Source organism: Limanda limanda, unplaced genomic scaffold, assembly GCF_963576545.1.
Source record: "Limanda limanda unplaced genomic scaffold, fLimLim1.1 SCAFFOLD_157, whole genome shotgun sequence".
NCBI lineage: Eukaryota > Metazoa > Chordata > Actinopteri > Pleuronectiformes > Pleuronectidae > Limanda > Limanda limanda.
In genome coordinates, this window is record NW_026870437.1 from 85,961 (window position 1) to 111,947 (window position 25,987).

At 40.3% G+C, this 25,987-nt stretch overlaps 1 protein-coding gene across 1 annotated transcript; it reads right to left on the minus strand.

The window, feature by feature from the left end:
- Positions 1-17,576: 17,576 nt before the first annotated feature.
- On the minus strand, positions 17,577-22,959 carry LOC132997081 (uncharacterized). Its single transcript, XM_061067413.1, has 7 exons — positions 22,947-22,959; positions 22,334-22,648; positions 18,970-19,071; positions 18,763-18,888; positions 18,388-18,425; positions 18,001-18,156; positions 17,577-17,631 (listed from the first exon to the last, which is right to left on the minus strand). Exons 1-7 carry the CDS (start codon positions 22,957-22,959, stop codon positions 17,611-17,613), a joined length of 771 nt encoding a protein of 256 aa, XP_060923396.1. The 3' UTR covers positions 17,577-17,610.
- Between the last annotated feature and the right edge of the window lie 3,028 nt (positions 22,960-25,987).

Here is a 25,987-nt window from a genome sequence, read left to right on the forward strand (position 1 = left end):
AGAGTTGTTTTACTTCAGAGCTTCCTATCAGCAGAGCTGTTGAGAAGACAAACATCTGTAGTTAAAGGATCAACACGTAGGACTGACAGCAAGTGTTTCAAACAGGTACTGCAGCCCATATTCAGTTATCAGTCATCCCGTCTCTGCAGTTTGTCCAAACGGCTGCAGCACGAGACAAGAAGCAAGAAAAGAGACTCACCTCGGGGCCTCCAGGTCATTTCAACGTCCCTGCTTCAGAAAGAAGGACGACACAGTTTTATGTATTTCAGTTGAAACTCACCATCAGTGACGAGGATCTTAAACTCCTGATACAAAGAATAATCACTGCCGAGGCCAAACTGGTACGTTCCAGAGTCAGACTTGATCAGATGTGTGAAGGTCACTGACAGTTCTCTCTTTAGGATAGCTGGTTCGAATTCGATGCTGTATCGGCCGCTACTCGCTTCATTTCCTTCTGTTTCAATGAGAACATCTCCTGCTTCACATCGTCCCCGACAGAACTTCCTGCTTCCGTAAACCCAAAAGAAGGAATATTGGACGGTGATGTTTCCTCCTTCATTAGCTGAGTACATGTCCATCCCTGTGCTGACGTCATCTGAACAGTTACACACGAACAGTCAGTAGATTATTATCATTAGTGTGATAATAACTGAACATCTACACAGAGTCTGAGGTTAAACACAGAGACTGAATGTTCCTGTTTTCATTCACATCTTTCTTTTCTCATTCCTCTTTTATTCTCACTGCATTTCCTCTGTGTTAGTAAAGATTTCATTTAACGTGTAAAAGTGAAAGTTAATTTAATTGAAACTGATTATTTGTGGGACGTCAGAGCTCAACACACTGACCGACTGAAGAAGATGTAAATATGGTGGATATCTGTAGAACGCTTACTGAACACAGTCATTGGGACAAAATGGAATTATGTATTTCTGTATTGGAGCCAGTGGACAATGACTGTGGACTATAGTGGATCCGATCTTGATGGTGGATCAGGATCTTGCTGGCTGCTGACCAGAGACTATAATTGCAGCAGGACTGCTTGACATATAGTATTTCTCCTCAGATACTTGACCTTCAAGTGTCTGTCTTCAGTTATCCTTCAAAATATTTACCCTCATCATTGCTGCTAAAACCTTTATCCGGATGATGTTCTCCTCATGTGCTTCTCATGTTCTCCTCTGTTCTCCTCTGTTCCCCTCTGTTCTCCTCCTGTACTCCTCCTGTTCTCCTCTGTTGCACTTGTGTCCGTCCTGGGAAACGAATCCTCACATGTGTCTCTCTGAGGTTTCTACGTATTTTTACCTGTTAAAAGGGTTTTTTAGTAGTTTTTCCTGACTTTTTCTGAGAGTTAAGCACAGAGGATGTCTCACTGAATATCTACACTGACAGTAGATCATCCCTTACATCATCAGGCAAACCAACTCCTTACATCATGCTGTAGTGTCCCAGATGCTTGATGCTCCCTCCTCCCCAAACAGGCCTCAGTTTGTAAATGTGATGCTCTCACTTCTAATAATGACCCGAGGTCACAAGGGAGAGCGGAGCGGGTACAGCAGTGAAAGCAGATGCTCACCAACCACTTCCTGCCTCACACATTCTCTTACAGGTTACACCCAACTGAATACAGCCAGGCCTGTGTCGCCTTAGGGGAACTCTACTTCCTCCTGTCAATAACTGTAATAGTTGTTTTCCTAATCATCTGGATATTGGGCCGGCTCCTCAGTCAGGTCCTTGTGACTCCTTACTTCCTGCTACAACCTTCTAGGATCCATTCAACATGAGGGGGACACAGGATTGTGAATCTACATCTTTTTAATTTAATTATCTGAGACAAAAGCAGATTAAAGTGGAGGGAGACATTTTGAGATCTGAAATAAGCATCGGGCTGAATCTCATCGATCAGACAGAGAAGAGATTTTCCTCTGAGTGAGTTTGATAAATGATGAAGATACTCACACAGGAAGAAGCAGCAGATCAAAGTGTAGCAGACCTTCATGTCGAGGCTCTGATGGTTGAAGCTAATTCTGCTCTTTCTTCACTGATAAATAAGGAACTTGTCACTTCCCTAATTAACAGAGTCCCTCCCCCCCGACGCCACACACAGCATCAGCTCCATCACCATTCATCCACTTCCTGTTTACCTTCACCTCCATTAAACAGTTATTGTTTACACCCAGTGAATTTAATTTACACTCGGCCAATGAGTTATCAGATATATTGTTGAACCTTGAAACATGTTCCCACGTCTCCACATGTGAGAGTTCAGGAGTTTTAAAGGATCCTGATGAGCTGTTGGACTAAGACACATGTTTTAAAGGTAAAGTCTCAGCAGGATTTCTTTCTATAAGGAGGATCTCACTGACTGGAGGATCCCACAGAGTTTCTAGGACATTGTACATTTTGAGTTGGTGAGGTTTAGAATCTGATTGTGCTGTATAGATGCATTTTGGAGTTATAGGGTCAGGTGTCGTCTTTTCAGTTTAAGATCTGTTGGAGGCAGTGAAATGAAAAGTTTGTCAGATTCTCTGTGTTTAACCTGGATCACAACTTTATTCTGTTCGAAGCAGCTTTCTGCTCCTCTTCAGTGAGTCTGCAGGAGCTCAGCACGTCACTGACACCAACTGGTGCAAACACAGGAAACTCAAACCACTGGATCGGCTGCTGGTTTCTCAGGGTCAGAAAACAAACTGAGCACAGGAACAAGCTCCTGGTCTGGATTCACACAACCTCATGCTTTGTGTGAACAGAAGAAACTAAAGTATTTATCTGTTACACACTGCCACCTACTGGGACAGTTACCACATTTCAATAACCTGGCACTTATGTACTACATATCGTTTCAAAAACGATTTGTGTCATGTTATATTTTATACATTCTAAAGTAATATCTCTCTATTAATACATGGTTTTTTTTGATTTTATGTACCCATGCAGACGGTCCTGGTGATTTTCTATTTCTCTTTTTCCGAGACATGTGTTGGACTGTGGGAGGAGACTAGAGAATACACACACACACACACACACACACACACACAAACACACCCAGCTGCTTCCTGTTTGTAAAATGACAGTGTTAAATGAAAGTCCTAGATTGTGTTTCCACTGACCTGCAGTACCACACATGACCAGACTAACAGCTGTATATTTATTAATTTACCTTTTTGTATTTTTGTATTTTAAATTTGTATAATTGAAAAAAGCAGAGAAACATCATTTCTCGCAACCATATATTTTATGTTAATCCTGATGCTCCCAAAAATAACCAACACGACAATAAACTTAAACATGAATTATTTGTCTTCAACCTGTGATAATAAAACATTGTCAGCTTCAATAATATTAAGCTAAAATAAGATTTTTGTCTTCAAATTATCCTCAGCAGCTTCTGTCAATGTGTTCGTTTATCCCAAATATGAGAAGAGCCGGTCTGGTCTGATTCAACAAGTATTTATTAAGAAGCAATGAAAAGTTAACAGCATAGCTATGGGCGCTCATGCACAGCCTCGGCTAAATCAGTAGCACGGGGAAGTCAATAGTCGCGCCGAAAAGACGATGATTGTAATATTCGTAACATTAGGTATAATTTGATTGATCAAAATAATGAAGGGGTGTCACCGCAAATCAATGTGATTCTCCCTTGTTGGTGCACAGGCGTAGAGACACGCCTCCTGGCACTGGAACCAGGAAGTGACAAGGAGCCGCTCCCAGTCACGCTCCTCCTCTGAAAGTTCTGGGCAAATCTCTTTTGTGTTTCATAAACAAGCCTTGACTCAGCTGACGCCTTGTGGGTCAATGTTGTTGTTCATTGGAGTAAAGAATATTGTGTTACAGCTCTATCGGCTGTATGTTCTGTTTGTGTAAACATTTGCATCCTCCAAACAAAACAACTTTCTATCTTCCCTCCAGAACCTGGAGCAGCTGCTTGAACTCTGTGTGATGTTGAATGAATCTAAGGGAGTTATGCTTTAATATAAAAAGTTAAGTATGAGAAGAAGTTAAAGTACAGTGTATAGTGTGTCACAGATTTATCCCACAACAGGCAGCGGCTCTCATCAGACCATTTATCAAGACAGGTGAGAGACTGACCAGGGATGTGACGCACACACATTCTAACTTCAAGATTAACACAAAGCAGCAATGGTTATTATAAATCATTTGTGTGAAGGCCATATATCTGGCTCAAACTGCTCCTGCCCCCACCCTCCTGCCTCATTGTTTAGAGTTTCAGTTCTAATGCCATCTTCACACACACACACAGACAAGCTTAAATTTAAAATCCCAACACTTCCTGTCGACCAATGAGAGAGGAGACGCTGAAGTGACAGATCATCTACTGAAGGATGGAATAGACGACATCATCCTCACCGGGGGGGGGGGGGGGCTGTTGGCAGAGCCTGTGGCCCTGTTGGTATAATCCCCCCCGATCGCAGGAGAGTCAACCTGAGCTGTCGTCAGCCTGAAAAAAAAAACACACAAAGTATATTTGTGTGACTTTACTTTACTATTGTGTTATTACACTTAAAAACCACCTCCTCTGAAGCTTTGACTCTAAATGATCAGAATTGACTAAATGAACATCAGCTGTTTGACAGAAGACTTCTTAGTAAAATGTTCACTGACGTAGGCTCAGAAACTTCTATTGACCTCCATTCTATTTACAACCAGTGGAGGCGCCCTCTGCTGGTCAATCGAGAGAATACAGGATTTGTACGTAGTCTCTGTCCGTCCTTATTCACAGTCTACGTTTCCTTCACGCTGTTTCTGGATCACCTTCATGTTTCAGTGACCTGGTAGAGATTTAAATGTCGTAACACTTTTCCTTACATTGTCCTGAGAAGTAGCAGCAGTGACAAAGTTGTCGTCATCACCGGCTGTGACTGGTTGTGTTGTGCTGTACTTGACGTAAGAGTAATCTGGAGAGATTTCCACAGCAGCAGGAGGTCGGCCCTCGTCTCCGATATCATTGTTCTCGGGGTCGGGCTGCAGGAGACCAAGAGTGATTTAAATAAAATCAACAAAACTAAACCATTTAAATATCAACATGTTATAATCTGCTCCTCTTTGAGGGAATCTGAATCTGTTTCTTTAAGATCTCTCTTCTTTTAAATTTTTTGTAACTTTCTCTTCGGTTCAAATCTTTTCTGGATGTTGGTGGACAAAGTTTTGTCACCTCAGGAACGTTTGTGTTACTAACGACTGAAACTCACCTCAGGGACAGAAGCAGGATCCGTCTCCACCGGAGGTTCTGAAAACACAAGAGTAAATCAAACTGGGTCCTGAGTTCACATCTGGAGCTTCAGCAGCAGAAGGTGACAACACAGGTTCTTTGAGTCCAATCACAACCTTCTGTTCTATTATATCTATCTATCTATGTATCTTCTAGTATTTGTTATACTATTTGTCCTAGTATTTGTCCTAGTATTTGTTCTAGTATTTCCTTGTGTCTGACCTGAACGTGTTTTGGACTTAACAAGTGTTTTCCTCTGTGTTTGATTCTTAGTAAGTTTTCCTTCTTGTCCTTATTTCTGCACGTAAACGTTGGAACTTGTGTTTCGTGTTTGCTGCTGAATCAGAATCTGGGTTTTTCATATTCACTGAAAACTGAAGGTCCAGTTGTTGTGTGTGTGATCAACATGTGTGTACTTGTGTGTGTGTGTGTGTGTATTTCCTGTTGCCTCACCTCTGGGTCTGTTAGTCCTGTTTCTGCAGAACATCAGTGCGGACCCTGATAACAGGATCACCATGACGACCAGCGTCAGTCTCACAGTCAGAATCAAGTTCTTGGTCGAGAAGGACGTATCAGCTCCTGAGCATTAATACAGGACACATATTAAATCTGTGTTTCAGCTTCAACAGGCACTGAGAGGACGCAGGTACATGTGTTTACCTGTGGTCTCAGGTGTCTGGTCCTCAGACTGGTCGGTGGTTTCAGGTGAAGCTGATGAACGTGTGAAACTGGAGCTGGAACTGGGAGATGTTGTTGTGGAGTCTGAGGGAAAAATACACAGATTCACAGAAATCCTGACGACAGTCGACAGAAGATCCTCAGAGAAACTGCAAGTCACTTATTCACAAACTGGAAAACCTTTGTATTTAGATCTGGACATAATCTGTGAATTATTATCTGAAAAATCTAAAAACATAAAAACGTCCTATTTCACAATTTTAAAGAAAGATAAAGCAAATATCTTTGAACTGTCTAAGAATTTAATAAATTAAATGTGAATGTTAACGATGTGTTAGAGTATTAGAGCTTTAACTTTAGGAAGCTTTAACTTTAGGAAGCTTTAACTTTAGGAAGCTTTGACTTTAGGAAGCTTTGATGTTCGCTCTAGTGGAAACTTACCATCTGTGACAATGACTTTGAAGTCTCTGTGTGATTCTTCACCCATAGAACATCTGTAGCGTCCTGAGTCGGAGCTGATGAGCTGTGTGATGGTCACATGCAGATATCCTCCTTCTCCTTCAGCTCTTCGTAAATACAAGATGCTGTATCTGCCGCTTCGTTCTTCGCCACCACTTGTTTTGACGAGAACGTTCTTTGTCTCTCCACATTCTTCTCTGCAGAAGTATTGACTTCCTTTGGGGTTAGGGAAGAAACATTGAACATTGACGTCTCCTCCACTTCTCTTATACAGCTGTTTTACTTCAGAGCTTCCGTCCAGCTGAGCTGTTGAGAAGACAAACATCTGTACTTAAAGGATCAACACGTAGGACTGACAGCAAGTGTTTCAAACAGGTACTGCAGCCCATATTCAGTTATCAGTCGTCCCCTGTCTCTGCAGTTTGTCCAAACGGCTGCAGCACGAGACAAGAAGCAAGAAAAGAGACTCACCTCGGGGCCTCCAGGTCATTTCAACGTCCCTGCTTCAGAAAGAAGGACGACACAGTTTTATGTATTTCAGTTGAAACTCACCATCAGTGACGATGATCCCAAACTCCTGATACAAAGAAGAATCACTGCCGAGGCCAAACTGGTACGTTCCAGAGTCAGACTTGCTGACCTGTGTGAAGGTCACTGACAGATCTCCTTTAGTGTAAGATCGTTTCGTATATTCAATGCTGTATCGGCCGTTACTCGCTTCATTTTCTTCTGTTTCAATGAGAACATCTCCTGCTTCACATCGTCCCCGACATAACTTCCTGCTTCCATATGAACGGAATGAATATTTGACGGTGATGTTTCCTCCTTCATTAGCTGTGTAGTAGGTGATCCCTGCGCTGACGTCATCTGAACAGTTACACAAGAACAGTCAGTAGATTATTATCATTAGTGTGATAATAACTGATCATCTACACAGAGTCTGAGGTTAAACACAGCGACTGAATGATCCTGTTTTCATTCACATCTTTCTTTTCTCCATCCTCTTTTATTCTCACTGCAGTTTCTCTGTGTTAGCAAAGATTTCATTTAAACTGTAAAAGTGAAAGTTCATTTAATTGAAACTGATTATTTGTGGGACGTCAGAGCTCAACACACTGACCGACTGAAGAAGATGTAAATATGGTGGATATCTGTAGAACGCTTACTGAACACAGTCATTGGGACAAAATGGAATTATGTATTTATGTATTAATATTAATGCATTTAATCATTTTACAATTTGTATTTTATTAATCATTATGATCATAATTATTATTTTAGATTTTAGATTATTTTAGAAGAAGTAGAAGAAGAAGAAGAGTTATCTGTAATTTAGTATCATTCGTTAGCATGATGAATTTAACATGATGACTTTAGCGTGATGACTTTAGCATGATGACTTCAGCATGATGATATTAGCATGAGGACTTAAGTGGGACTTTAGCATGAGGATTTTTTCATGACCTGTGGCATTTATCTCAGCAAATCAGTGTCTCTGATTTAGTTGGAACAGAAGACGTCTCATCTGTCTGCTGCACGCTGGCTTCGTTATCATGCTGTTCTGTTGGAAATGTCTAACATCACTGTGAAAAGTCCTGAGTTGTTGTGGATCAGCGTCTCTAGCAACTCCAGTGTGTTTCTCTGTGGTAACAGCTCCTGATGCATTGATCACACGACCTCTCCCTGCTTCTGTCTGCACAGGCAGCAGAGCTCTCTGCTCTCAGTGAAGCTGAAGGGAGAACAGTGAATATCTACACTGACAGTAGATCATCCCTTACATCACCAGGCAAACCAACTCCTTACATCAAGCTGTAGTGTCCCAGATGCTTGATGCTCCCTCCTCTCCAAACAGGCCTCAGTATGTAAATGTGATGCTTTACATTACATTTCATTTAGCTGACGCTTTTATCCAACGCGACTTACAATAAGTGCATTCAACCACGAGGGTACAAACCCAGAACAGCAAGAATCAAGAAAGTATGTTGTTGTGTGTTTAGCAGTGAGGGAGCAACGAGCTGATTGGCCGAAGCAGAGCGGAGTGAACGGACTGGGGTGCAACGTGTGACCAGGTCCTGGATGTAGACTGGACCGGATCCGTTCACAGCACGGTACCAGGTACTAATGTTTTGAAACGGATGGGGGCAGCCACTGGGAACCAGTGAAGGGAGCGGAGTGAACTCAGGTTAAAAACCAGTGGAGCTGCTGTTCCTATGATGCTCACACTTCTATTAATGACCTGGTGTCACAGGGGAGGCCGGAGCGGGTGCAGCAGTGAAACCAGCGGCTCACCAACCACTTCCTGCCTCACACATTCTCTTACAGGTAGCACCCAACCCCCCCCCCCCACCCCACCCCCTCACAGCTCACTTACAGGAACTCCAACTCAGACCCACAGCGGTTGAGCGTGTACTGTGGAGGAAATGTGGCTGCACATACACAGATGGTTGTTAGAGACGCACTCCCTACCCCGGCCACCGGACCACTCCGTGACCTGAAGCCCGGTCACTGGGTGGTAGTGAAAGACCTTAGGAGGAGGAGACGACAGAGACGCTGGACAGGACCGCACCAGATCCTGCTAACAACACACAGCAGTAGAGGGCGCTGACAGGACGACGTGGATTCATACCAGTCACTGCAAGAGAGTTCCAGAACCAGAGACTCCACCCGCTGTACACACAGTGAATACAGCCAGGCCTGTGTGGCCTCAGGACAGTGGTTCCCAAACTTTTTACAGTCCCGTACCCCCGTACCATTATCAAATAATCTCCCCGCTTACCCCCTGAACCACTTCGCGTCCCCCTGGGGGTCCGCATACCCCAGTTTTGGAACCGATGGCTTAGGGGAACTGTACTTTTCCTCCTGTCCATAACTGTAATAGTTGTTTTCCTAATCATCTGGATATTGGGCCGGCTCCTCAGTCAGGTCCTTGTGACTCCTTACTTCCTGCTACAACCTTCTAGGATCCACTCAACATGAGGGGGACACAGGATTGTAAATCTACATCTTTTTAATTCACTTATTTGAAACAAATGCAGATTATAGTTGAAGGAGACATTTTGAGATCTGAAATAATGATCGGGCTGAATCTCATCGATCAGACAGAGAAGAGATTTTCCTCTGAGTGAGTTTGATAAATAATGAAGATACTCACACAGGAAGAAGCAGCAGATCAAAGTGTAGCAGACCTTCATGTCGAGGCTCTGATGGTTGAAGCTAATTCTGCTCTTTCTTCACTGATAAATAAGGAATTTGTCACTTCTCTAATAGACAGAGTCCCTCCCCCCCGACACAGTATCAGCTCCATCACCATTCATTCACTTCCTGTTAACCTTCACCTCTTTTGACTTCAATCTGTTTTAATTTTCTTTCGTCTTTCTTTTTTTTTGAGACCATTGAACATACATGACATCGTTTCCTGTCTTATTTCTGTTTCTACTTCCTGTTAATGTTTAGTCACCTGTTTCCAAACATCCTGCATTCGACCACTTCAACAGCTGCCTGTCAATTTTTGTATCTTCTAGCTTGTGTCCTACTATTTTTCATCGTATTTTTTCTAGTATTTGTCCTAGTATCAGTTCTAGTATTCTAGCACGTAAACGTTGGAACTTGTGTTTCGTTTTTGCTGCTGAGTCAGACTCTGGGTTTTGATCTCGATGATTTTCATATTCACTGAAAACTGAAGATCCAGTTGTTATGTGTGTGATCGACATGTGTGTACTTTTCAGTGGTGGAAAGTAACAAAGTAGAAATACTTTGTTACTGTACTTAAGTAGATTTTTCACATATCTGTACTTTACTTGAGTATTTATTTTCCTGACGACTTTTAACTTTTACTTGTTACATTTGAGCACAAATATCTGTACTTTCTACTTCTTACATTCTCAAAACTGGCTCATTACATGCAGGAGCTAGGTTCAGCTCAGTCTTTAGTATTCTGTCTGAAATTTGGCAGCAAAACAAGACTGTGTCCAGTGATTTTTTTCTTCTCTGTACTAGCCCTGTGCAAGCTGTTAACAAAAGAGAAAGTATCTTATTTTGTGTGCCTAGTTTCCCTTTGCTGAGTTATCATAAGGGGCATTGTGTATCACTCTTGCTACTGCTTAGAGGTCCATGTTTAATGATATTTACAGAATGTTTTAGTGGTTATACTGTGGTTTATTAATGTTCTTGGGCAGACACAAGAGGCACTTGTTTATAGTTGATTCTTTGTTGTCTCTAGAATTCAGATGCACTGGTCCATTACTATTTGAACCTCAGCATCTAGAGTTCAAAATTGGTAAAATTATACATTATATACATTATATGCATATTGTTGTTATAATTTTTCAGTCAGTTGAGATAAATCTTTTGGAGAAGCATTTTGGGTTGTTTTGTGTCTGTATAGGCCTACTATAAAAAGCACTTAGCATTTTAAATTTTGGTACTTGTCCTTTTACTTTTGATACTTAAGTACATTTCAACACCAGATACTTTTGATACTTAAATTACCTTTAATATGAGCTACATTAAAACTTTTACTCAAGTCATTTTCTGAAGGGTGACTTTTACTTTTACCGAAGTCACGTTCAGGTAAGATATCTGTACTTTTACTCAAGTATGGCTTTCAAGTACTTTGTACACCACTGGTACTTGTGTGTGTGTGTGTGTGTGTGTAATTCCTGTTGCCTCACCTCTGGGTCTGTTAGTCCTGTTTCTGCAGAACCTCAGTGCGGCCCCTGATAACAGGACGACCATGACGACCAGCAGTCAGAATCAAGTTCTTGGTCGAGAAGGACGTATCAGCTCCTGAGCATTAATACAGGACACATATTAAATCTGTGTTTCAGCTTCAACCGGCACTGAGAGGACGCAGGTACATGTGTTTACCTGTGGTCTCAGGTGTCTGGTCCTCAGACTGGTTGGTGGTTTCAGGTGAAGCTGATGATGTGTGAAACTGGAGCTGGAACTGGGAGATGTTGTTGTGGAGTCTGAGGGAAAAATACACAGATTCACAGAAATCCTGACGACAGACGACAGAAGATCCTCAGAGAAACTGCAAGTCACTTCTTCACAAACTGGAAAAAGTGGTCATATCCGTGAATTATTATCTGAAAAATCAATAATGAAGATCGTCCTATTTCACAATGTTAAAGAAAGATAAAGTAAATATCTTGGATCTGCCCCAAAATTCAATTCAATTAAATGTAAATGTAAATCTTCCCTGATAGTCCAGGCACCGTGTTCTGTCTCTTATGGCAAAGAAGAAAAATAAAACACTGGGTTCTTATGTAAAGTGTATCAAAACAGAAAGCAAAAGATAAACATTGTTCTAATAAGTGTTCATTTGAATTAAAATATATAATGAATATAGAAATTTACTCTATTATCCACAACACTTAGCAATGACTCTAAACAGTTGCAGGCCGTCTTTAGTTAATGGAGGAAAACACAAAGTGTTGTGCAGATGAAGCTGGTGCATGTCGCCTCATGTTGATAATTATAAATTAATAAATTATGCAAGTTATATGAGCTATGTAAAATCTTTTTACTTTGTTGCAATCATTTTACTTTATTGCTATATTATAGGCAACATCTTTGTGTAGCGCTGAGCGCTAAAACATGTGAAATATATTTGAAATAGGATTTCTGCCCCCTGCTGGCACTCAAAATGCAGCCCATGGTATATCTTAATAGTCTATATAGGCCTAATGCTTATAATAATCAGCTACGATCTATTTTTGTGACGGTGACATGATGTCATACAAAATTGGCCCACCAGAAATATCATGCTAAAATCGCCACTGCCTTCAAGTACCCCCAGGGGTACGCGTACCCCATTTGAGAACCACTGTGTTAGAGTGTTGGAGCTCTAACTTTAGGAAGCTTTAACTTTAGGAAGCTTTAACTTAAGGAAGCTTTTACTTTAGGAAGCTTTGACGTTCGCTCCAGTGGAAACTTACCATCTGTGACAATGACTTCGAAGTCTCTGTGTGATTCTTCACCCATAGAACATCTGTAGCTTCCTGAGTTGGAGCTGATGAGCTGTGTGATGGTCACATGCAGATATCCTCCTTCTCCTTCAGCTCTTCGTAAATACAAGATGCTGTATCTGCCGCTTCGTTCTTCGTAACCTCTTGTTTTGACGAGAACGTTCTTTGTCTCTCCACATTCTTCTCTGCAGAAGTATTTACTTCCTCCAGGGTTAGTGAAGAAACATTCAACAGTGACGTCTCCTCCACTTCTCTTATAGAGTTGTTTTACTTCAGAGCTTCCTATCAGCAGAGCTGTTGAGAAGACAAACATCTGTAGTTAAAGGATCAACACGTAGGACTGACAGCAAGTGTTTCAAACAGGTACTGCAGCCCATATTCAGTTATCAGTCGTCCCCTGTCTCTGCAGTTTGTCCAAACGGCTGCAGCACGAGACAAGAAGCAAGAAAAGAGACTCACCTCGGGGCCTCCAGGTCATTTCAACGTCCCTGCTTCAGAAAGAAGGACGACACAGTTTTATGTATTTCAGTTGAAACTCACCATCAGTGACGAGGATCTTAAACTCCTGATACGAAGAAGAATCACTGCCGAGGCCAAACTGGTACGTTCCAGAGTCAGACTTGCTGACCTGTGTGAAGGTCACTGTCAGATCTCCTTCAGCTTCACTTGTTTTCTCATATTTGATGCTGTATCGGCCGCTGCTCGCTTCATTTCCTTCTGTTTCAATGAGAACATCTCCTGCTTCACATCGTCCCCGACATAACTTCCTGCTTCCATATGAACTGAAGGAATATTTGATGGTGATGTTTCCTCCTTCAATATCTATGTAGGTGATGATCCCTTCGCTGACGTCATCTGAACAGTCACACAAGAACAGTCAGTAGATTATTATCATTAGTGTGGTAATAACTGAACATCTACACAGAGTCTGAGGTTAAACACAGAGACTGAATGATCCTGTTTTCATTCACATCTTTCTTTTCTCCATCCTCCTTTATTCTCACTGCAGTTTCTCTGTGTTAGCAAAGATTTCATTTAAACTGTAAAAGTGAAAGTTAATTCCATTGAAACTGATTATTTGTGGGACGTCAGAGCTCAACACACTGACCGACTGAAGAATATGTAAATATGGTGGATATCTGTAGAACGCTTACTGAACACAGTCATTGGGACAAAATGGAATTATGTATTAATATTGATGCATGTAATTATTTTTACAATTAATATTTAATTATTTTATTTTCTTAATCATTATGATCAAACTTATTATTTAATTTATTGTCATTTTTCTAATTGTTACTATTTTAGATCTAAGTTGTGTTTCCAGCATTAGTCCTGTCTCATTATCGTTATAAGAAGAAGAAGAAGAAGAAGAAGAAGAAGAGGAAGGAAGCGTTATCACTGACTAAGCAGTGTTTTAAAATGTGGTTCTATTTGTGTTGTGTTAACACACAAACTGAACGCTTTGTGGTTTGAATCAGTGTTTTACTGCCGTAGAACACGTGATGTTAGCATGATGACTCTTCACTGACCCGCACACGGGCGAGGCCGACCAGCTTATAGTACTCAAGTGTGTTTCTCTGTGGTAATAGCTCACAGTTTTGGAACCGATGCCTTAGGGGAACTGTACTTTTCCTCCTGTCCATAACTGTAATAGTTGTTTTCCTAATAATCTGGATATTGGGCCGGCTCCTCAGTCGGGTCCTTGTGACTCCTTACTACCTGCTACAACCTTCTAGGATCCACTCAACATGAGGGGGACACAGGATTGTAAATCTACATCTTTTTAATTTAATTATCTGAGACAAAAGCAGATTATAATGCAGGGAGACATTTTGAGATCTGAAATAAGGATCGGGCTAAATATCATCGATCAGACAGAGAAGAGATTTTCCTCTGAGTGAGTTTGATAAATGATGAAGATACTCACACAGGAAGAAGCAGCAGATCAAAGTGTAGCAGACGTTCATGTCGAGGCTCTGATGGTTGAAGCTAATTCTGCTCTTTCTTCACTGATAAATATGGAACTTGACACTTCTCTAATTAACAGAGTCCCTCCCCCCGGACGCCACACACAGCATCATCTTCATCACCATTCATCCACTTCCTGTTTACCTTCACCTCCATGACACACATCTTGATTACACCCAGTGAATTTTATTTACACTCTTACAGAAATGTGTCCAGGATGTGCCTTCATATTTCAATATGAAAACAGCTGTGATGGCCAATGAGTTATCAGATATATTGTTGAACCTTGAAACATGTTCCCACGTCTCCACATGTCAGAGTTCAGGAGTTTTAAAGGATCCATCACCATTCATCTACTTCCTGTTTACCTTCACCTCCATTAAACAGTTCTTGTTTACACCCAGTGAATTTAATTTACACTCGGCCAATGAGTTATCAGATATATAGTTGAACCTTGAAACATGTTCCCACGTCTCCACATGTGAGAGTTCAGGAGTTTTAAAGGATCCTGATGAGCTGTTGGACTCAGACACATGTTTTAAAGGTAAAGTCACAGTAGGGTTTCTTTCTATAATGAGGATCTCACTGATTGGAGGATCCCACAGAGTTTCTAGGACATTGTAGATTTTGAGTTGGTGAGGTTTAGAATCTGATTGTGCTGTAGATGCATTTTGGAGTTATAGGGTCAGGTGTCGTCCTTTCAGTTTAAGATCTGTTGGAGGCAGTGAAATGAAAAGTTTGTCAGATTCTCTGTGTTTAACCTGGATCACAACTTTATTCTGTTCGGAGCAGCATCTGGGTCCTAGAAGGTTGTAGCAGGAAGCAAGGAGTCAACGGATCCGGTCCTGTCTACATCCAGGACCTGGTCAAACGTTACACCCCAGCCCGTTCACTCCGCTCTGCTTCGGCCAATCGGCTCGTTGCTCCTTCACTGCTAAACACTCATCACACTCACGACTGTTTGCTGTCCTGGCTCCTAAATGGTGGAATGAGCTTCACATCGACATCCGGACATCAGAAAGTTTACACATCTACCGCCACAAACTAAAAACATACCTCTTCCGAACATACCTTGAATAAAAAAAAAAAAATTACTAACAATTTTTGAAACTAACAATTTAGTAGCACTTAAATGGTACTTATAACATTTTGTAGTATTGCTTTATTTTTGAAGAAATTGTACTTTCTTGATTCTTGTTGTTCTTGGTTTGTACCCTCGGGGTTGATGCACTTATTGTAAGTCGCTTTGGATAAAAGCGTCAGATAAATGAAAAGGAACTGTGTGAATATGGTTTATTACAGTACCACTTCAACAAGTTCAGATAAAGAGGACAAGTTAGTTACTCATTGAATAAACTATCAAACTAATTAATTTAACTTTAATTAGGATCAAAACCTAATTGGGCCAATGAGCTGCTCAAAAGTCAGGAACTCTGAAACCCTGCAGCAGGTGTGAGGCGCTGCAGCAGAGAACCAGCAGAGGGCAGAAGATCTCTGCTTCACTGGTGATGAGCTGGAGATGTTGCTCCTCTTCAGTGAGTCTGCAGGAGCTCAGCACGTCACTGACACCAACTGGTGCAAACACAGGAAACTCAAACCACTGGATCTGCTGCTGGTTTCTCAGGGTCAGAAAACAAACTGAGCACAGGAACAAGCTCCTGGTCTGGATTCACACAACCTCATGCTTTGTGTGAACAGAAGAAACTAAAGTATTTAACTGTTACACACTGCCACCTACTGGGACAGTTACCACATTTCAATAACCTGGCACTCCGTACTACATATCGTTTCAAAAACGATTTGAGTATATGATATATTTTATACATTCTAAAGTAATATCTCTCTATTTATAGATGTTTTTATGTCATGTAGACGATCCTGATGATAGTTTCAGAGAAAAACAATAAGCCACACTCACAATCACACCTTCAGTCCATCAAGCTACATGTGTTAGACTGTGGGAGGAGACTAGAGAACACACACACACACACACACACACAACAGTGTTTGATGAAAGTCCCTGATTGTATTTCCACTGACCTGCAGTACCTATACTTGAATAAAGCAGAGAAACATAATTTTAACCAAGTTTTTGATGTTAATCCTGATGCTCCCAAAAAAACCAACACAACAATAAAATTAAACATAAATTATTTGTCTTCAACTTCTTTTAATTTTCTGTGATAATAAAACATTGTCAGCTTAAATAATATTAAGCTAAAATAAGACTTTTGTCTTCAGATTATCCGCAGCAGCTTCTGTCAACGTGTTTGTTTATCCCAAATATGAGAAGAGCCGGTTTAATTCAACAGGTATTTATTAAGAAGCAATGAAAAGTTAACAGCATAGCTATGGGCGCTCATGCACAGCCTCGGCTAAGTCAGTAGCACGGGGAAGTCAATAGTCGCGCCGAAAAGACGATGATTGTAATATTCGTAACAGAAGTTATAATATGATTGGTCAAAATAATGAAGGGGTGTCACCGTAAATCAATGTGCTTCTCCCTTGTTGGTGCACAGGCGTAGAGCCACGCCTCCTGGCACTGGAACCAGGAAGTGACAAGGAGCCGCTCCCAGTCACGCTCCTCCTCTAAAGTTCTGGGCAAATCGCTCTTGTGTTTCATAAACTAGCCTTGACTCGGCTGACGCCTTGTGGGTCAGTGTTGTTGTTCATTGGAGTAAAGAATATTGTGTTCCTGCTCTATCGGCTGTATGTTCTGTTTGTGTAAACATTTGCATCCTCCAAACAAAACAACTTTCTATCTTCCCTCCAGAACCTGGAGCAGCTGCTTGAACTCTGTGTGATGTTGAATGAATCTAAGGGAGTTATGCTTTAATATAAAAAGTTAAGTATGAGAAGAAGTTAAAGTACAGTGTATAGTGTGTCACAGATTTATCCCACAACAGGCAGCGGCTCTCATCAGACCCTTTATCAAGACAGGTGTGAGACTGACCAGCGATGTGACGCACACACATTCTAACTTCAAGATTAACACAAAGCAGCAATGGTTATTATAAATCATTTGTGTGAAGGCCATATATCTGGCTCAAACTGCTCCTGCCCCCACCCTCCTGCTTCATTGTTTAGAGTACAGTTCTAATGCCATCTTCACACACACACACACACAGACAAGCTAACCTTTAAAATCCCAACACTTCCTGTCGACCAATGAGAGAGGAGAAGCTGAAGTGACAGATCATCTACTGAAGGACGGAATAGACGACATCATCCTCACCAGGGGGGGGGGGGCTGTTGGCAGAGCCTGTGGCCCTGTTGGTATAATCCCCCCCGATCGCAGGAGAGTCAACCTGAGCTGTCGTCAGCCTGGAAAAAGAAAACAGACAAAGTGTATTTGTGTGACTTTACTTTACTATTGTGTTATTACACTTAAAAACCACCTCCTCTGAAGCTTTGACTCTAAATGATCAGAATTGACTAAATGAACATCAGCTGTTTGACAGAAGACTTCTTAGTAAAATGTTCACTGACGTAGGCTCAGAAACTTCTATTGACTTCCATTCTATTTACAACCAGTGGAGGCGCCCTCTGCTGGTCAATCGAGAGAACACACGTTTTGTACGAAGTCTCTGTCCGTCGTTATTCACAGTCTACGTTTCCTTCACGCTGTTTCTGGATCACCTTCATGTTTAAATGACCTGGTTGAGATTTTAATGTCGTAACACTTTTCCTTACATTGTGCTGAGAAGTAGCAGCAGTGACAAAGTTGTAGTCATCACCGGCTGTGACTGGTTGTGTTGTGCTGTACTTGACGTAAGAATAATCTGGAGAGATTTCCACAGCAGCAGGAGGTCGGCCCTCGTCTCTGAAATCCTCGTACACGGGGTCGGGCTGCAGGAGACCAAGAGCGATTTGAGTTTCATTAATCGACAAAACTAAAGTATTTAAATATCAACATATTATAATCTGCTCCTCTTTGGAGGAATCTGAATGTATTTCTTGAAGATCTCTCTTCTTTTTAACTTTTAATGACTTTCTCTTCGGTTCAAATCTTTTCTGGATATTTGTCGACAAAGTTTTGTCACCTCAGGGACGTTTGTGTTACTAACGACTGAAACTCACCTCAGGGACAGAAGCAGGATCCGTCTCCACCGGAGGTTCTGAAAACACAAGAGTAAATCAAACTGGGTCCTGAGTTCACATCTGGAGCTTCAGCAGCAGAAGGTGACAACACAGGTTCTTTGAGTCCAATCACAACCTTCTGTTCTATTATATCTATCTATCTATATATATATCTTCTAGTATTGGTTGTACTATTTGACCTAGTATGAATTCTAGTATTTGTTCTAGTAAGTTTTCTTGTGTTTCGTGTTTGCTGCTGAATCAGACTCTGGGTTTTGATCTCCATGATTTTCATATTCACTGAAAACTGATGATCCAGTTGTTGTGTGTGTAATCAGCATGTGTGTACTTGTGTGTGTGTATTTCCTGCCTCACCTCTGGGTCTGTTAGTCCTGTTTCTGCAGAACATCAGTGCGGACCCTGATAACAGGATCACCATGACGACCAGCGTCAGTCCCACAGTCAGAATCAAGTTCTTGGTCGAGAAGGACGTATCAGCTCCTGAGCATTAATACAGGACACATATTAAATCTGTGTTTCAGCTTCAACAGGCACTGAGAGGACGCAGGTACATGTGTTTACCTGTGGTCTCAGGTGTCTGGTCCTCAGACTGGTCGGTGGTTTCAGGTGAAGCTGATGAACGTGTGAAACTGGAGCTGGAACTGGGAGATGTTGTTGTGGAGTCTAGGGAAAAATACACAGATTCACAGAAATCCTGACGACAGACGACAGAAGATCCTCAGAGAAACTACAAGTCACTTATTCACAAACTGGAAAAAGTTTCTTTCAAATGTGGATCTGGACCAAATCCATGAATTATGATCTGAAAAATCAATAATGAAAAACATCCTGTTTCACAATGTTAAAGAAAGATAAAGTAAATATCTTGGATCTGTCTAAGAATTTAATTAAATGTAAATGTAAATCTTCCCTGAGCCAACATCCTTCCACCAGGTTTACTGGAAATCTGTCATCGTTCTAACAGACGGACGAAAAGCTTTAACTTTAGGAAGCTTTAACTTTAGGAAGCTTTAACTTTAGGAAGCTTTAACTTTAGGAAGCTTTAACGTTAGGAAGCTTTAACTTTAGGAAGCTTTAACTTTAGGAAGCTTTAACTTTAGGAAGCTTTAACTTTAGGATGCTTTAACTTTAGGAAGCTTTAACTTTAGGAAGCTTTAACGTTAGGAAGCTTTAACTTTAGGAAGCTTTGACTTTAGGAAGCTTTTACTTTAGGAAGCTTTTACTTTAGGAAGCTTCAACGTTAGGAAACTTTAACTTTAGGAAGCTTTGACTTTAGGAAGCTTTTACTTTAGGAAACTTTGACTTTAGGAAGCTTTAACTTTAGGAAGCTTTCACTTTATGAATCTTTAACTTTAGGAAGCTTTAACTTTAGGATGCTTTAACTTTAGGAAACTTTAACTTTAGGAAGCTTTCACTTTAGGAAGCTTTAACTTTAGGAAGCTTTGAATTCAGGAAGCTTTAACTTTACGAAGCTTTAACTTTAGGAAACTTTAGGACGCTTTAACTTTAGGAAGCTTTAACTTAAGGAAGCTTTAACTTTAGGAAGCTTAACTTTAGGAAGCTTTAACGTTAGGAGTCTTTAACTTTAGGAAGCTTTAACTTCAGGAAGCTTTAATTTTAGGAAGCTTTTACTTTAGGAAGCTTTTACTTTAGGAAGCTTTAACTTTAGGAAGCTTTAACTTTAGGATGCTTTAATTTTAGGAAGCTTTAACTTTAGGAAGCTTTAACTTTAGGAAGCTTTGACTTTAGGAAGCTTTTACTTTAGGAAGCTTTAACTTTAGGAAGCTTCAACGTTAGGAAACTTTAACTTTAGGAAGCTTTTACTTTAGGAAGCTTTAACTTTAGGAAGCTTTGACTTTAGGAAGCTTTTACTTTAGGAAGCTTTTACTTTAGGAAGCTTCAACGTTAGGAAACTTTAACTTTAGGAAGCTTTAACTTTAGGAAGCTTTTACTTTAGGAAGCTTCAACGTTAGGAAACTTTAACTTTAGGAAGCTTTAACTTTAGGAAGATTTTACTTTAGGAAGCTTTAACTTTAAGAAGCTTTAACTTTAGGAAGCTTTGACTTTAGGAAGCTTTGACTTTAGGAAGCTTTAACTTTAGGATGCTTTAACTTTAGGAAACTTTAACTTTAGGAAGCTTTCACTTTAGGAAGCTTTAACTTTAGGAAGCTTTGAATTCAGGAAGCTTTAACTTTAGGAAGCTTTAACTTTAGAGCTTTAACTTTAGGAAGCTTTAACGTTAGGAAGCTTTAACTTTAGGAAGCTTTCACTTTATGAATCTTTAACTTTAGGAAGCTTTAACTTTAGAACTTTAACTTTAGGAAGCTTTAATGTTAGGAAGCTTTCACTTTATGAATCTTTAACTTTAGGAAGCTTTAACTTTAGGAAGCTTTAACTTTAGGAAGCTTTCACTTTAGGAAGCTTTAACTTTAGGAAGCTTTGAATTCAGGAAGCTTTAACTTTAGGAAGCTTTAACTTTAGGAAACTTTAGGACGCTTTAACTTTAGGAAGCTTTAACTTAAGGAAGCTTTAACTTTAGGAAGCTTAACTTTAGGAAGCTTTAACGTTAGGAGTCTTTAACTTTAGGAAGCTTTAACTTCAGGAAGCTTTAATTTTAGGAAGCTTTTACTTTAGGAAGCTTTTACTTTAGGAAGCTTTAACTTTAGGAAGCTTTAACTTTAGGATGCTTTAATTTTAGGAAGCTTTAACTTTAGGAAGCTTTAACTTTAGGAAGCTTTAACTTTAGGAAGCTTCAACGTTAGGAAACTTTAACTTTAGGAAGCTTTTACTTTAGGAAGCTTTTACTTTAGGAAGCCTCAACGTTAGGAAACTTTAACTTTAGGAAGCTTTAACTTTAGGAAGATTTTACTTTAGGAAACTTTGACTTTAGGAAGCTTTAACTTTAGGAAGCTTTAACTTTAGGATGCTTTAATTTTAGGAAGCTTTAACTTTAAGAAGCTTTAACTTTAGGAAGCTTTGACTTTAGGAAGCTTTGACTTTAGGAAGCTTTAACTTTAGGAAGCTTTTACTTAGGAAGTTTTAACTTTAGGAAGATTTTACTTTAGGAAGCTTTAACTCTAGGAAGCTTTAACTCTAGGAAGCTTTAACGTTAGGAAGCTTTCACTTTAGGAAGCGTTTAACGTTAGGAAGCTTTAACTTTAGGAAGCTTTAATTTTAGGAAGCTTTCACTTCAGGAAGCTTTAATGTTGGGAAGCTTTAACTTAAGGAAGCTTTAACTTTTGGAAGGATTAACTTTAGGAACCTTTAACTCTAGGAAGCTTTGACTCTAGGAAGCTTTAACTTTAGGAAGCTTTAACTTTAGGAAGCTTTGACGTTTACTCCTGTGGAAACTCGCCATCTGTGACGTTGACTTTGAAGTCTCTCTGTGATTCTTCACCCATTGAACATCTGTAGCGTCCTGAGTCGGAGCTGATGAGCTGTGTTATGGTCACAAACAGATATCCTCCTCCTCCTTCAGCTCCTGGTAAATACTTGATGCTGTATCTGCCGCTTTGTTTTTCCCCACCACTTGTTTGGACAAGAACGTTCTTTGTCTCTCCACATTCTTCTGAGCAGAAATATTTACTTCCTTTGGGGTTGGGGAAGAAACATTGAACAGTGACGTTTCCTCCACTTCTCTTATAGAGCTGTTTTACTTCAGAGCTTCCGTCCAGCTTAGCTGTTGAGAAGACAAACATCTGTACTTAAAGGATCAACACGTAGGACTGACAGCAAGTGTTTCAAACAGGTACTGCAGCTCATATTCAGTTATCAGTTGTCTCCCGTCTCTGCAGTTTGTCCAAACGGCTGCAGCACGAGACAAGAAGCAAGAAAAGAGACTCACCTCGGGGCCTCCAGGTCATTTCAACGTCCCTGCTTCAGAAAGAAGGACGACACAGTTTTATGTATTTCAGTTGAAACTCACCATCAGTGACGAGGATCCCAAACTCCCGATACAGAGAAGAATTATTGCCGAGGCCACACTGGTACGTTCCAGAGTCAGACTTGCTGACCTGTGTGAAGGTCACTGTCAGATCTCCTTCAGCTTCACCTGTTTTCTCATATTTGATGCTGTATCGGCCATTCCTCGCTTCATTTTCTTCTGTTTCAATGAGAACTTCTCCTGCTTCACATGGTCCCCGACATAACTTCCTGCTTCCATATGAACGGAAGGAATATTTGACGATGAGGGTTTCTCCTTCATTAGCTGTGTAGTAGGTGATCCCTGCGCTGACGTCATCTGAACAGTCACACAAGAACAGTCAGTAGATTATTATCATTAGTGTGTAATAACTGATCATCTACACAGAGTCTGAGGTTAAACACAGAGACTGAATGTTCCTGTTTTCATTCACATCTTTCTTTTCTCCATCCTCTTTTATTCTCACTGCAGTTTCTCTGTGTTAGTAAAGATTTCATTTAAACTGTAAAAGTGAAAGTTAATTTAATTGAAACTGATTATTTGTGGGACGTCAGAGCTCAACACACTGACCGACTAAAGAAGATGTAAATATGGTGGATATCTGTGGAACGCTTACTGAACACAGTCATTGGGACAAAATGGAATTATGTATTTATGTATTAATATTGATGCATTTAATTATTTTTACTATTAATATTAAAAAAAAAATCTTCATCATTATGATCATAATTATTATTTAATTTATTGTCATTTTTCTAATTGTTACTATTTTAGATCTATGTTGTGTTTCTAGCATTAGTCCTGTCTCGTCATTCTGCTGTGACATTGAAACTGCATATAGTACTCCAGTGTGTTTCTCTGTGGTATCAGCTCATGATGCATTGATTACACAACCTCTCCCTGCTTCTGTCTGCAGAGGCAGCAGAGCTCACTGCTCTCAGTGAAGCTGAAGGGAGAACAGTGAATATCTACACTGACAGTAGATCATTCTGTACATCACCAGGCAAACCAACTCCTTACATCATGCTGTAGTGTCCCAGATGCTTGATGCTCCCTCCTCTCCAAACAGGCCTCAGTATATAAATGTGATGCTTTACATTACATTTCATTTAGCTGACGCTTTTATTCAAAGCGACTTACAATAAGTGCATACAACCCTGTAATGGGAATTTCTGTATTTATATATGTGTAATGAGATAACAGACAAGTATATAGTAATGACAAATGTGGTTTCGACTTTAAGTCAAAGGAGTTGCTCATAAACATAGAGGTGTCGCTAAGCACACAGCAGGGCCCACTGAAGGAGACAAGGCTTCAGAGGCTCTTAGGTGTGACCTGCAGAGACAGGAGATCTCTGAGAAAGATCTCCCACACCAGGGGTCACTCAAAGCGTCTGGAACAAGATGCGTTGAGCAACTTGTTCAAACTTCAAAGAGAAAGCCGGAGACCAAATGTCTTACCATCCTGTCAGGACATCCAGGGAGCTGATTGGACTACCATATTCTTCTGTGTGAGGAGGAGTTAAACCAGTTTAAATGTATGGATTTCCCTTTGTTCACGGCCATTGCCTCATATCTATCACCGTGATATGAGCTTTGAGCCACGACTGCAGTGTTTGAATTAAACTTCCAGATTGGTAATTGTTTGCTTGTCCTGGTATGACAATTTCTATAACACTTGGCGTGTGTTGGCAGGAATCATTCATGTGAGAGAACTCTGGGTCTCTGTGCTGAAGGTAAAAAACTGCAGGGAGGCAGAAGTCTGGCACTCTAAACCTCGAACACATTATAGAGGGCCTGACGCTCTGAGATCCAGGAGTGCTCACTGAGGTGATCCGAACGGACCAACCTGGACGGGCAGGCAATTTCTCTCTGGTAAATATAGAAATTCAAAGCTGTGGTCAAAAGATAAACTGGATTTATTAGTTTAAAGAGATTCACTCATTTAGTGAGTTGCAGACGTGCATGCATGGCAAGGTTTTGGTGACCGGTGTAGGATCCAAGAAGCTTCAGGGTTTTGAACCCATGTAATTAGTGAACTGGGTTTACGTGTTATATCAAAGATTGGGCGCATGCTCATGATTATTCTAGCAGAAAAGTATAATATAAATATATAATAGAATTATTATTTTGCAATAGAGGAATAGCTTTGACAGAAGGACTAGGCCTGGTCTGGAACGTCCCAGCATAATAATCTGTTGAAAATCTGATAAATTCCTGTACATTTTTATACCTGTGTGTGTCTTGCTTAAGAGAAAGGTGAAATTAAGTTTTCTCTGAGACAACCTGATTCATGCAAAGTTTTAGAAATGTATTCAGGAATTAAAACTAAGAAATTACAAGGGGTGATTACAGCTGGCAACTTTATACTGAAGATTTGAAAACATGTAAAATTGATGAAAATAATCTGAGAATTACAGTTGAAAAGAAAAAAAAAAGTGAGAGAAGGAAGATCTCTTGGAATTCTCAGCACTGGAAACAAGGTGAGTATATTTTCAATTATATTTGGGGCATATTTGTAAGTTTGTAAGGCTAATAGCAAAAGAAAAAGAAACAAACTCAAATAAATCTTAAAACAAATTTAAAAATAGTTTTTTAAGAAGTAGGAAATAATTGGCTTTAGAAATAAAGAAATACTGTTTTGTTCTCGTTGACATGTTTTTCTATGCAAGCAGAAAGTTTTTCCCAATATCTAAGCAGAATTCTTCAGCAGTGAAACAAGGTGAGTATATTTTCAATTATATTTGGGGCATATTTGTAAGTTTGTAAGGCTAATAGCAAAAGAAAAAGAAACAAACTCAAATAAATCTTAAAACAAATTTAAAAATAGTTTTTTAAGAAGTAGGAAATAATTGGCTTTAGAAATAAAGAAATACTGTTTTGTTCTCGTTGACATGTTTTTCTATGCAAGCAGAAAGTTTTTCCCAATATCTAAGCAGAATTCTTCAGCAGTGAAACAGATACTGTTCGGAGAACTTATCCATGATGGAAGATTTCAAAAGGATGTCCACTGATAATGGTAACCCATTTGTAAGCACAGCTTTAAGGATTCTGGAGGATTATTCGTATCAACACAAAGCAACATCGTGCATAACATCCCGCCAGGGATGGGACAGTGGAGAGAGACGGAAGTAAAAAAACAACATAATAAACACATTGAAAAACAAACTGGTAGATATTGTGTAAAACTGTTCCCTGTACCCTTTGAAAATCCACAGGCAGACGAAGGAGAGTCTACCTAAATCCATAGAGAGAGGACTGAGTGACCTGAAACTAGGAGACTTGATTGTGCTGGAGGACGTGAGGATGAAAGACTAGAAGAGCACTTCCATGGAAACGAGTGCAAGCCAAGTGCCTCTCACAACACAGATGACAGTGAAGGTCGCAGAGGTCAACCTGGAGACGTGCAGGCCATCGCAGGAGGATTTCCAGAGCCAAGGGTGGATCTACAGGACGGAGAGTGCTTTGTGCCAATGGGTGAACCTTCAGTCTTCAAATGTTTGGTGTTGCAAGGAGAAGCAACACATTGAAGAGGGTCACTGCTGACACAACCGCACCAACAGGAGAACAACAACACATGATGGGACGACTGAGAAGCAGTTCAAGGGAAAAAGATGTTTTCCCTGCTCACGAATGCTCTCATCATCTTCCTGCCACC

Excerpts from the sequence above, each read along its gene's own strand:
- LOC132997081 (XM_061067413.1), bottom strand. Across the intron at positions 18,889-18,969 it reads CCAGACACCTGAGACCACAG|GAGCTGATACGTCCTTCTCG; the intron begins GTAAACACATGT and ends ATTAATGCTCAG. Across the intron at positions 18,157-18,387 it reads ATCCTGCTTCTGTCCCTGAG|CCCGACCCCGTGTACGAGGA; the intron begins GTGAGTTTCAGT and ends GGTCTCCTGCAG.